The 12,961-nt window shown below is 36.8% G+C and overlaps 1 protein-coding gene across 1 annotated transcript; it reads right to left on the reverse strand.

Moving 5' to 3' along the window:
- Nucleotides 1-9,334: 9,334 nt before the first annotated feature.
- On the reverse strand, nt 9,335-11,579 carry LOC121736234. The gene is made up of 2 exons (XM_042127321.1): nt 11,170-11,579; nt 9,335-10,197 (listed from the first exon to the last, which is right to left on the reverse strand). Exons 1-2 carry the CDS (start codon nt 11,330-11,332, stop codon nt 9,335-9,337), a joined length of 1,026 nt encoding a protein of 341 aa, XP_041983255.1. The 5' UTR covers nt 11,333-11,579.
- Nucleotides 11,580-12,961: the final 1,382 nt, after the last annotated feature.

Consider the following 12,961-nt stretch of genomic DNA (forward strand, 5'->3'; position numbering starts at 1 on the left):
TTTGACATTGTGGTGACCTATATACAGTTATCACTCTGATATTAAACATTTCAAAATGCAAGCATTCACAATGGCCGTTTGCAGCGCCTGGGTTATTTAAATAATATCTTTTACATGATCCATCTGTCACGGCATCCTTAAGATTGCGACGTACATACGCGATAGATCCCCAACCTGGATTTGCATTAGATACAGCTGGACCATCTACTCTGCACACCTCATAAAAACCATCAAGTTCAAAAGTGTCTCTACGACATCCCCAGGTTTCAACAAACAATGCTGCATGGGAGGAATGAATAATAGGATCTATGATGACGTCTGAAAAATGTTTGCGCAATGATTGCACGTTATGAAATACAATTTGAACTGCATTATCTTCAGGTGTTTGCAAAAATTTAAAATATGGTACCAATTTGTTTTGTTCTAGTCTTTTCATTTCTATACTTACAGCACTCGATTCTGATATTTCAGAGGGAGGTTTAAATGTACCTGAATTCACGACTAAAAACAGTCCAAACGATGACATTGCTCTAGAACAAGCTACATACAGCATCGATCTTTTTACATTTTTAGAAATATGGACCACAACTTTTTCTAAGGTGGCACCTTGCGACTTGTGAATTGTAATACCTTCTGCTGGTATTATTGGAAACTTGGATGCAGCGTGCATTACAATATTTGAAGATTTCCACCTTTTCACAGTATAAGTGACGGCATCTAATGGCGTCCAATTCGAATTGAGATATTGACGATGTTTTCGAGAAGTTACTTGACATTTACTTCTTGTAGCTATTCCCGTACTTTTATCGAACAGAACCCAAATACGTAAAGGCCGCTTTTCACTTGTCTTCTTGTGTCGACCGTAATCTATAGCCTTCAATATTCCGGTAGTACCATTCACAAGGCCATCTGTAGTGTCAATATTCACAGTTACCATATAACGTGCACCTACTCGTAAAAACAAATTCTTAGGAAGACCGTAGGTCTGCATTGTAGGTAGAGTATTTACAGATTGCAAGGCTTTTCTAGCAGCTTGCGGATTTGGTGCTCCAGAAACCACATCAAGTGCTTTAACCGAGTACCCTTCAGTGTTCATTCGAGACAATACTTGATTATTGTATTTGTCGACTTCATTGTTGGTCGCAAATAAGTGTATCACTCCATGTGCCTCAATAGGTAAAGTATTAATACTGTAACATCTAGAATTAATTAACTCTATATCCATAGAAGTCATCCGACCGACAGCCATATTGTTTAAGGCTATTGCGAATGCCAGATCATCTCTTTGCCGCATTATTTCAGTCATCATAAAGAGACGGAATGGTTCCCACAACGGAGCACCAGCAAGGGGTGCCAATGGATTTCGACTACTGTTTGGCTGAAAAACCCAGTTGTCTCCTACCGGTGGTAACTGATTGAAGTCCCCGACGCTTATAATAGACATACCAGCAAATGGCGTATCTGTGTGAAATATTTGCTGCAATCTCCTACTAATTTGGTTCAGAGTTCTACTACCTAACATAGATATTTCATCCAAAATAATTAATCTTACTTTTGCAAGTTTGCATGCTAAGGTGTTCGCGATGCTTGCTGATAATTCGGGCATTGTTTGACCACATTGGGATACTGGAAGTCCAAACGTACTGTGAACAGTTTGACCACCGATTCCAAAAGCAGCTTTTCCCGTGTATGCACAAAGTAAAATTCTAGCATCATCAGGATTTATACCCGGAACTCTATTGAACATAAGCATTAAATATTGATACAAACCCTTAATTAACAAACTTTTGCCCACGCCGGCTCCACCACTAACAAAATAATAAAAAGGTGGTGGTGATTCTTGAGTGAAAATATGTCCTACATGTAAAACAAAATGTCTTTGATCACAATTAAATATTCTAACTAAACGCAATACATCATCTTCACACAAAACTGCTGGTTGGGCAATCGCTCCTCCTACTAAATCTGATTGATTTCCATGTAACTGTAGACAATGATCTGGATCACCTTCTTGTGTCTCTAATTCATAATCATCTAAAGGACGAGCTTTTTCTTTCACTGCACTATCCTCATCCTCTTCATCTTTATCTACATTACGAATTGCATCCAACAATGCCTCAAACTCATCTGGCCCCCAAGCGATTAAATTGAAGACTTTCTGAACGGATTTCATCACTAAGTTCAATAAATTTCTGTTCGAGGTTTATAACGTCATTGACTAATTCACTAATTTCATCCCTCCAGTTTGTGTATAACATTAGCTGCTCCCTGTAGAAATTGTCGGGATCTTGATCTATCTATCTCTATCTATCTCTATTATATCTTCGGAAACGTATGACCCTGGGTTTCCTTCTTTTTCGCACGTATCCATCGTTATTTAACAACTCAATCCAATTTCCTATACACTCATGGTCAGTGTTTTCACCTTCATGTGTACGTGAGATTTTAGTTGAAAAAGTATAATACGCAGCAAAATAAGCTAAACTCATTGTATCAATGTTCAATTGTGTTATGACTTTGCTCTTCATCTCTGTATACAGGATCCTCTCGTAACACACGATGAGCAGTCGTGTCACGAGCTTGTTCATTTTCTCTGTATACAGGGTCCTCTCGTAACACACGATGAGCAGTCGTGTTACGAACTTGTTCATTTTCTTTGTATACAGGGTTCTCTCGTAACACACGATGAGCAGCCGTGTTACGAGCTTGTTCATTTTCTCTGTATACAGGGTCCTCGCGTAACACACCATGAGCTAGCATGTTACGAGCACGTACATTATCACGTTTCCGTGTAGATTCCTGTGACCTTTGTAATCTCTTTGACAGTCTGTTTCTTATTCTCTCCTTAATTTTAACGTCTTCTTTATTTCTCGATTCACGTTTTTTCTCTTTATTATATTTTTTAAGGTCTTCTGACGATTTTCGTTTCCGAGGAATAGATAGAATTTTTTGAGAAAGTGTATCACCAGACTTATCAGCTACTAAAGACGCAGAGTGTTTAGGAGTATACGTCATGGATATTGGCGTAGGTGACTTAGGTGTATAGGTTATGGAGTATACTGAGGTATCAGGGATTACGAGTTCGGTATTGACCTGAAGATGCTGACCTTGAGATTCCTCGAGGTCCGTCGCCGTACGATATGCCACAGCTGGCCTATTAATTTTAGGATGAGTTTGCTTGTATTTCTGTTTAGCTTCAAGTACTTGTTCTGAGCGGGTTTTTTTAGACTTTTTTGGACGACCACCTTTATTACGTCTTGGACGACCAACCTTTGAATCTTGCGTTTTATTTACCAAAATTTCCTGCGTATTATCGTATGTATTATTTAGTAATTCTTCGGACCCGATTGGCGAACAAAAATCATAATGACCCGATGATAAATTACCCGAAAAAAGTAAACGCTTTATTGCATATCCTTCTCTGCCAAACACACCCCTCAGAATACCCGCATTACGTTCATACACTTCGAACCTCGCTGGATACAAAAATCCTGCTGCCTTCACCTCAGCAGTACCGCCATAACTGGAGGATTGGAGCATCGTAGCTTTGTACTCTTGTCGTGAAGAGAAAGGATCTCCCCGGGCATTGCTTGTATACAAATTAAACTCGTTCCAGTTGTCATAAATATAATTAACTATTGTAGTTCTTAGTAATTGTGTTTGATCAAAATTAGTGGAATTGTAAATAGAAAACGCTATTGCATGAAATAAACAACTTCCATCGGGAGGCATAGGTATTATACTATGTAAAATAGTATTTTCGTTGACGATTAATGCAACTGTAGCCATAATTATATCTTTACAAAGTTTTGCAATTGGAAAACAAAGCAGAAACAAACAAAATCGACGAGAAATTGTCGCAAATTTTACTTATTTCGGAACGCGTGCGAACAGCATGCGGGCGCTCGTGCGAATGGCGCACGGCTGCCGCTCGCTGTGTGACGATACCAGTGTTGCCAACCCGAATTTTAGAAAATTAGTAGATCATGCGCCAAAAGTTGGTAGAAGTTGGTAGAATTTAAAATGCAAAATTGGTAGATCTACCACCTCAATTTAAAAGATTTTTTAGGAAAAAAATGCATAAACTGTTCTTTAAATGTTTATTTTTTAAAATTATACATATTTTTATTGAGCAATTTTAAATGTTCAGCGCTAGGCTGCCCGTCCGTTGCTATGAATCTTTTAGTACGCAACAATCCCTCTAGAGTCTCCGTGCAAATTCGGTTTCTCTGGCAGGTTTTCATATTATTAATTGCAGAAAACAATCTCTCTACATTGGCGCTACTATGTGGAAGTGCGAGTAATTTTTATTAATATGAATTCGCATAGCAAGGGAAACATTGGAGACTGGTCTCCTTTTTTAATGGATGAAACATGCTTCCAAAATTCTTCAGGTGTAGGATCCACATTTTTTTCTGTGAAATTAAATGGCATGTTTCGTAATAATCTCCACTCTCGGTCCAATACGGTAATATTTTCTGGGCATAGTCCTGAAAATAAAAATGTAATGTAAATAAAAAAAGTATTCTAGGGTAAACAACATCAATAATTCATTGTTTAACTTGCCTGGAAACTGAACCCCTGCATGAGCAATAGTTGTGACTGCATGTTTTTCAATGATATGCTTAGGGTTCATAAATTTGAGACATTTTAATCTTTGCTTTTCATTAAAACAAAAACGCTGTTTTATTTGTTTTATACTCTCCATATAAAATAGAATGCATTTTTCTTTAAACTGTACTATTTCCATTTCATTAATTCTAGCCACAAAGTCTTGATTTAATAACAGGGAAATAACATTGCCACCAAGATATATTTCTTCAATTGGTACATGGTTATGCTTATTTTCATATTCTAAATTCAAAATTTTGTTCTCTAAATCCAAGTTAAGATCCTTGCTACTGTGTTTTTCACCTTCAGTCAGCTGCAGTAATTCTGGTTTAATAAAACATTCCAAGATAGTTTTGTATATTGTAAAAATCCGTTCATATAACAAATAAAGTTTAGGACTTTCTGATTGCATTTCTTTATTAATATCATGGAAATAGGGCAACACATAATCCAAAAAGTTCAAATATAACTCTGTTGAAGGATCCATGGACTTCACATGGATGGACTGAGCTGCAAGTAGTCTGTCATTCAAAACAGCATTTTGGAAGTATAACTTTAAAGCTGGAAGCTGTTCTAAAAGCCGTTTGACCACAGGAAGTAGAGACAGCCATCTTGTTTGAGCAGGATGTAGAAGTTTGTGGGGTTTTATATCCAGAAAAGACTGGAATTGTTGATAGTCACCCAGACGTTTTGGGCTATTTTGGATATAACTGTATACATCTCTTGCAAAATCCTCTACACCTCTCGGAAGAGTTTTGCAGGCATAAGAAGCACATAAATGAAATGAGTGGCAAATGCACTTCATCATAAATAAATGAGGGATCTCATTTGCAAATAGAGTGGACAATGAATGGTGTGAACCAAACATAGTATTTGCACCATCTGCTGCAAACCCAATCATGTTCTCTCTGTAAGGAATATTTTCTTTATCAAAATATTCTTTGCATGCATTGTGTAATGCTGTGGCAGTACCGTCTATAACTGGTATTAAACATAAAAACTGGTCTTCTACATTGAAATCTACTGCTGTTCTGGTAATGAGTGCCAAATGTTTTGTTGTTGATTTGTCTGTGCTTTCATCAACAATCAAAGAAAATTTTTCAGTTTGTAAAGTTTGAACTAATTTGGTGTGAGATAATTTTCCTGTAACATTGGTGACAATGGCTTGTGCCTTAGTTTTTTCGAATGTAATTTCTTTGGCTATTTCACAATCTGAGCAAACATTTACAATAAGTTTCTTTAAGTCACCTGAAAAATAATATTATTTGAATACCTATAGTATTTAATGTCTTAAAATTATTTTTTGTGAATCAAATACAACAAAACATAGTCTACATTTATTAAATAATGAATTTGTAGACCAAGTCACAAGCATACTAACCAGCAATGTTAAAAGGCAAATTATTTTTTGCCAAAAAACAAGCCATTCTTATTTCTCCAAATTTGATTTTATCCTCTAATGACTTTTTTGAGTGAGTTTGCCCAAACTGGGTGATTGATAGTTGACTTGCCAAACCTGAAAATAAGCAGTTACTTTTTTAAAAGATTAATCTTTTATAAGTATATTTAAAAAATAGATAAAACATGCACAATCATAGGCAATCAATGATAAATTTTTAGTAATATTATTAGCAAAATTTTTATTATTCTATATTAAACTGAGCATAAATCCACCGAATAGGTCACCTTTTACACATGCTACATGCTTTAAACTATTTGCATGTTTATTTAGAATAAATCTTCCACCAGCACACTTAAGATCACACCTACATGATTTACAATAAAAATATTCTTCTCCCTTGGTACTTTCTTGAAGCCAACTAGCAAATTCCTTGTCTTTCTCCCATAATTTGGAATACTTTTGTTCATAGTGCCTTTTTATAGCTTTTCGTGGCGGAGTTCCTAACCTGGAACTCTGTACTTCGCTTTCGCTGCTGTCAGCATCCATTGTACAAATAAATGTACGCAACACCGAAAATACAGCAATCAGCACCGTTATTTAGTTTTAACAACACAACAAGTCAAGAACCTAATATAGGAGCAGATTTACCATTAATACCGCAACAAACCAACAAAGTTTATTATTGACAATGACAGATGATAATGGGCGCGAAAGTCCATTTTACGAAAAAAGTCCCCTGGGAGCGGCTGCGCTTGTCATACAAATAGGCTTTCTATCTCTTTCCCACTCATTACGTAGACTGCCATGTCATTTTAGTTCATCAAAAATCCGGGGGACTCTTTTCGTGAAAAGGACTATACGATATGGCGCGAACGGCCAGCAGTTGCTGTCTTTTGTTTTTTTGTTTATGGTCTTGAGTCTGGACGTATGACGTATCGTCGCATGACTCACGCAACATTTAATTATTTCAATGTGGTGAAATGTCAAAAATAGGTAGATTTTAGGTATCGGGTGGTAGATAGGTAGATTGAAGTGAAAATTGGTAGATCTACCGAAAAGTTGGTAGACATGGCATCACTGGACTATACCCCTTCTCTTGGCCAGTCGCCTGCCCCCGCGCCCGCGGGCCAGTGCGAGCGCGTTCATGCCCCGCCCCGCGCCCCGCGTGCCTCCCGTGCCACCAGCGTCCCATCAAACTTCGCCAGTAGAAACAATACAAGCAAGCTGTCTGATAATAACCAACAATAAGAAATATAATAATGTCATTGAATTTAATTATAAGTATAACACTTTAAGCAGTTAGGACGCATTTAGATTATACAGCTACATTCACCAAAACATCGGGATTGAATGACGATGAGTGAGGTCGTCTTTGCCGTTTGAAAAATGTTGCCCTCCCCATACATAGTATAATAACTCGCGGTCATTGCTGTAACTACAATTATGTTTACAATCACAATTTTTTTGGTGGTATAACTACTTAAAATTTTAAGCTTTTCGGAATTTTTCTGTTACCTGTGCTGTAAGCTATTGCTTCTTACCAAATTTCGAGATTCTATGTCAACGGGAAGTGGTCTTTAGGTTTTAATTCCCTTGCGTGTAGTTGCGAGTTTCAAAATATGCGGTATCAATGGTTGTACTTTTGCGTTTTGCGTTTTTGCGTTGACTTAGAATTTTTTTTTTTTCACGGGTTAAAGGCAATTAGATCTAAGTATTTGATATGAATTTCAACTTGATAGCTCTACGCGTTCATGAGGAAAAAAGTAATAAGTTTATATTTATTAAAAAATATATATTTTGTAATGTAACTAAAAATTTAAGGTTTTCGGAATTTTTCCTTTATGTGTGCTATAAAACGTTGCTTCATGCCAAATTTCAAGATTCTAGGTCGACTGGAAGTACCCTTTAGGTTTTGATTCCCTTGCGAGTACTTGCGAGTTTCAAAATATGCAGCTTAAATTGCTGTTTCTTTTGATTGCGTTGACATAGAAGTTTGATTTTGTTACAGCTTAAAGGTATTATAGACCTGAGTATTTGGTATGAATTTCAATTTAATACCTCTACGCGTTTATGAGGAAATGGGTAGTAAGTTTAAAATTATTAAAAAAAAATATATTATGTGATGTAACTAAAAATTTATGGTTTTCGTAATTTTTCCTTTATCTATGCTATAAGACGTTGCTTCGTACCAAATTTCAAGATTCTGAGTTCACGGGAAGCACCCTGTAGGTTTTGATTCCCTTGCAAGTGTCGAAAATTTGCGGCATAAACGGCTGTATCTTTTGATTGCGTTGGCTTAGAAGTTTGATTTTTTCACAGCTTCAAGGGACAGTAGACCTGAGTAATTGATATAAATTTCAGCTTCATACCTCCACGCGTTCCTGAGAAAAAGGGTCTTGACAGACGGCCGGACGGACAGACGGACAACAAAGTGATCCTATAAGGGTTCCGTTTTTTCCTTTTGAGGTACGGAACCCTAAAAATGATTGGTAGCTTCAATAATTCGTTTTTTCTTCTCTCCAGGCAAACTAATTATCATATTTGTAGTATCAAAAATATATCCAAGAAATTTACAAACTTTTTTAGGCTTAATTTGACTTTTCTCCCAGTTAATTAGGAAACCTAAGTATTGTAACATTTCCCTGGTTGCAGCGATATTTTTTACACATTCTTCGTATGTGGCGCCTATACATAAGAAGTCATCAAGATAATTAACTGATAGATGGCCGACAGAACGTAAATATTGCAATACAGGTTTTAATAATTTTGTAAACATAAAGGGCGCAGTGCATAAACCAAATGGAAGGACATTAAATTCAAAAATTTGCGAGTTCCATTGAAAGCGTAATTTTTTACGGTCTTCAATATTTACAGGAATTAAAAAGTAAGCGTCTTTTAAATCTAGGGTTGCCATATAGTAATCATTATTTAATAGTTTGATTGCTGTACGGTAATCCTCCATTTTAAAATGTTCTACATCGATAAATTTATTTAAGCTTTTCAAGTTTAAAATAAAACGATTATCCCCATTAGGTTTAGGAATTGTAAATATAGGTGATAAATACTGGCCTTCACAAGGACTGCAAGGAGAAACATAACCTGAATCAAGAAGCTTATTTAAACATTCCTGAATTTTTTCTACTCCTAATAAAGAATAAGACTTATTTCTCGGTAGAAAATCCTGTATAGGTTCCTCTTTAAAAGGAATTTGATAACCTCTAATCCACGACAATATAATAGGGTCGTCTGTTATCGTACACCATTGGTTATAAAAATATTGTAGCCTGCCAGCGACAATAGTATTTACCTCGGGTTCTGACGTCAACGTCTCTTCGAGCGATACCGCGGCAGGTTTTTGGGCTTCTTGGAGCTCTGGTCGCGCGCCGAGTGCTGTCTCCAGGTGGTCTGGGGCGCTCGCGGCTCGGCGGCCGCCCGCGGCGCTCCCCTCCCGTTTAAAGCCCCACGCCGGGCTGCGGTAGACGGACCTGCCTGAGGCGTGCTTGAAATTCTGGCTGCAGGACGAGCCGTCGTAACTTGGGAACGCATTTCAATGCCTGATTTTGAAATTGCTTTTGAGGATTTTAGTTGTTCAGCCAATTCACACCCAAACAAAAAATCATCAATTTTAGTATTCTTTATCACATCTTTTGTTTGTTTATTCAAGGTATTCATGGCAGCGAACCGTCTCGATTGCGACTCTTTGAAGTAATAATCGCAGAACATTTTAGCTGCATCACTCAATGGCTTTATCAATCCATTGACATCAGCTGTTTTACTAAGTACTAAATTTAGGGCTTTTCCCAGCGCTGCTAGGCCACTGCCTAACTGATTTTGCTTACTTTGGCTGTACATATCTTTTTTGTTATTCATCTCCGTAAGCGCAGCCTTTATTTCAAGATTAAGTTTAGGCGCTTTTAAATATGTACAATTTTCTGGTACCAAATATGTTTTTAATAATTCAGACCTATTCTCTTTAGAGAGGCCATTTAATAAAATATGCTTCCACCTAGGAGCAATATCCTTGTGTAAGTCATCTCCAAAGGATTTTACTGATGTTGGATCTTCTCCTAATATTTCCAAAATATCTTGTTCTAGGTCAAGGTTCTCCGTGTCAGTAATATTTGCATCAATGTTTCCTTCTATATCGTCGGCCTCGCATGATTCCTCTTGTAAAGGCATTTCAACTAAAACAGAATGCAAATAAAAATATATTATAAATCGTACGCTGAAGCAAGTTGCATATTATGAACATGAAGTCCACTAAAAGTGCATTTTATAGGGCTGTAAGCACAGTATATGTATATACGCTAATTGCACAGTTTCTACGTGTTTCTACTAATAATATAATAGTAATACAAGTAACGTAGTTATTGTATACTAATTTTTTGGTTATGTTTCTACGCTCAACACAGTTTACGTGGAGCTAACTAGTCTTAAAGATCAAGAAAAAACACCGCTCAAACATGATTTACATGGAGATGCGCTCAGACACGGTTTACGTGGAGCAGCTGGTTTCTAAATAAGTATTATGTTACGCTCAGACACGGTTTACGTGGACCAGCTGGTTTCTAAATAAGTATTATGTTACGCTCAGACACGGTTTACGTGGAGCAGCTGGTTTCTAAATAAGTATTATGTTACGCTCAGACACGGTTTACGTGGAGCAGCTGGTTTCTAAATAAGTATTATGTTACGCTCAGACACGGTTTACGTGGAGCAGCTGGTTTCTAAATAAGTATTATGTTACGCTCAGACACGGTTTACGTGGAGCAACATGTTTCTCGGCCTGTTTTAGTACTAAAAAAACACTCAAACATGATTTACATGGAGCAATACAGTATAATTTGTATAAGTAAGGTACTTACATATTCTGTTACGAACATTGATCGGAACAGAAAACATTAAATTGCAAATAGAACATTATTCAAGTCGTCGAAACGGCGAACAAAAGAAATATTATGGTATTAATAATTATTAGCGTGTTTGTTACTACGTATTTAGCGTTTACAAGTCGGTGCATTTAAAATGGCGCAGTGGCATTTATAATGGCAGCGTGCGGCGCGGCCTGTCTGCGCGTTGTAGTTATTAGCTTAATAGATAACAGATAGCAGGAATAAAGCACCGCGAGTGCATTAGAACAACAAATGAATGCTTACCGGCCAAATCTTCCGTAATATCATTACGATATGTTTCACTTTCCGATGACGAGGTTGAGGGTAGGCGGCGTTTCTTTCTAACTTTATGTTCGATTTTCCTAATTTTTTTAAGGAGACCTTCGTAGTCATTCTCCTTCGATCGTGATCTTTTCCTTCCGCCCATTTTGAATTATTATAAACGATGTAATCAAAAGAACAAAATAAAGTTTACGTGTGACTCGGACTGCACCAAAAAACGTAATGTCGATGAAGGAGATATAACGATATCGGGTAGGGGTAAGAGTGAGACAGCAACATGACCTGTTCGGCGAGTTTTTTTTGTATAATGTCTTTGAAGGTGTGACGAGGACAGCACCATACTACGTACTGCTGCTTGTAAATCTGTAATCATCTTCGGGAGGGATACGAAGTATAATGTATCACATAAAAACTTCATACAAACTCTTATTAATGCTCCTTCTTGTGTCCTCAAATGATATTGTTTCGGCAGTTGCTTAGGATTTTTAGTATTTTGTCTCCGTCTAACAACATCACCAATTGTAATTAATGATGATAAATATTGTTTTTGTTTGGTGACATCACTCAAAGCATAATATTCATCAAATATTTTTTTTCTTAAGTCTTCATTAAAGTTTTCGTTGCATTTGTATCTAAAATAATAAAATAATTTTAACATAAATAAATATAATATAGATGCTAAGTACCTATTTTATAAAAAAATAACACTGTACTAAATCTTACCGGCATTTGCTACAATCAGTGTTTCTTACACATTTTTTAGCAATTATTTTGCCTGATCGATTTACATACTCTTGCCCAATAATACGGCTCATCTTTACTTTATTTCTTTTCCAGTTTTGTGGTTGAGTTATTCTCAACCACCAAGCCATCCAAGCCAATCAAATAACACTCGAAATCCGTACGTTTAGTTTAGGTTAGGTTAGGGGGGGGGGGGGGGGGGTGGCAGCGCCCCCCCCCCCAAGCAGGAAACAGGGCGAAAGCCTATTAATCAATTTAAAAAAAATAACACCTCCTCTACTCCGGAAGTCGGTTAAAAATGCTAACCATTTGTTAGTCCAGGATATCAGCTAGCAGCTTGTAAATTTTTGTCGAAATCGGCTCACAAACATCGGAGTAATCGTGGAACAAAAAAAATCACATGAAAACGAACATAACATCTGCACTCTTAGCACGGCCGCCAGTAGAAATGCGAAAGTATGGACAAACTGTAGAGATAAACTTAAGGTAGTGTTCCGATCTTTTTCCTTTCCCAAAAATTCAAGTAAAATACCACTTTATGACAGACTATAGTCCTTAAAATTCAAATAATATCCTACTCTATGACATATAATACTATAGTCTGTCATAAAGCGGCATTTTAATTGAATTTGTGTCGGTCGCGATTGGCCGCCGTAAAGATCGGAACGGCACCTTTAGTTTAAATGTCCACAGTTTGTCCATACTTTCGCATTTCTACTGGTGGCTGTGCTAAGGATACTGCTCCAATTTGAAAGTCGGTTAAAAATGTAGCCAATGTGTTATTCCAGGATGTCAGCTACCTCCTTGTAAAATTTTGTCAAAATCGGTCCAGCCGTTTAAGCGTAAAGAAGTAACAAACATACAAACTCACATACTTTCGGCTTTATAATATTAGTAGGATGAATAACTACATTGATATTTAACTACTACAAAAATAATTTAATATCGATAAAAAGTTACCGATATACCGGGTGATTATCAAAAGACTTACAAAAACTTACTGAGTATAATATAGTAATGATGTAGTACTAAC

Source organism: Aricia agestis, chromosome 18 (genome assembly GCF_905147365.1).
Source record: "Aricia agestis chromosome 18, ilAriAges1.1, whole genome shotgun sequence".
In the NCBI taxonomy this organism is placed as follows: domain Eukaryota; kingdom Metazoa; phylum Arthropoda; class Insecta; order Lepidoptera; family Lycaenidae; genus Aricia; species Aricia agestis.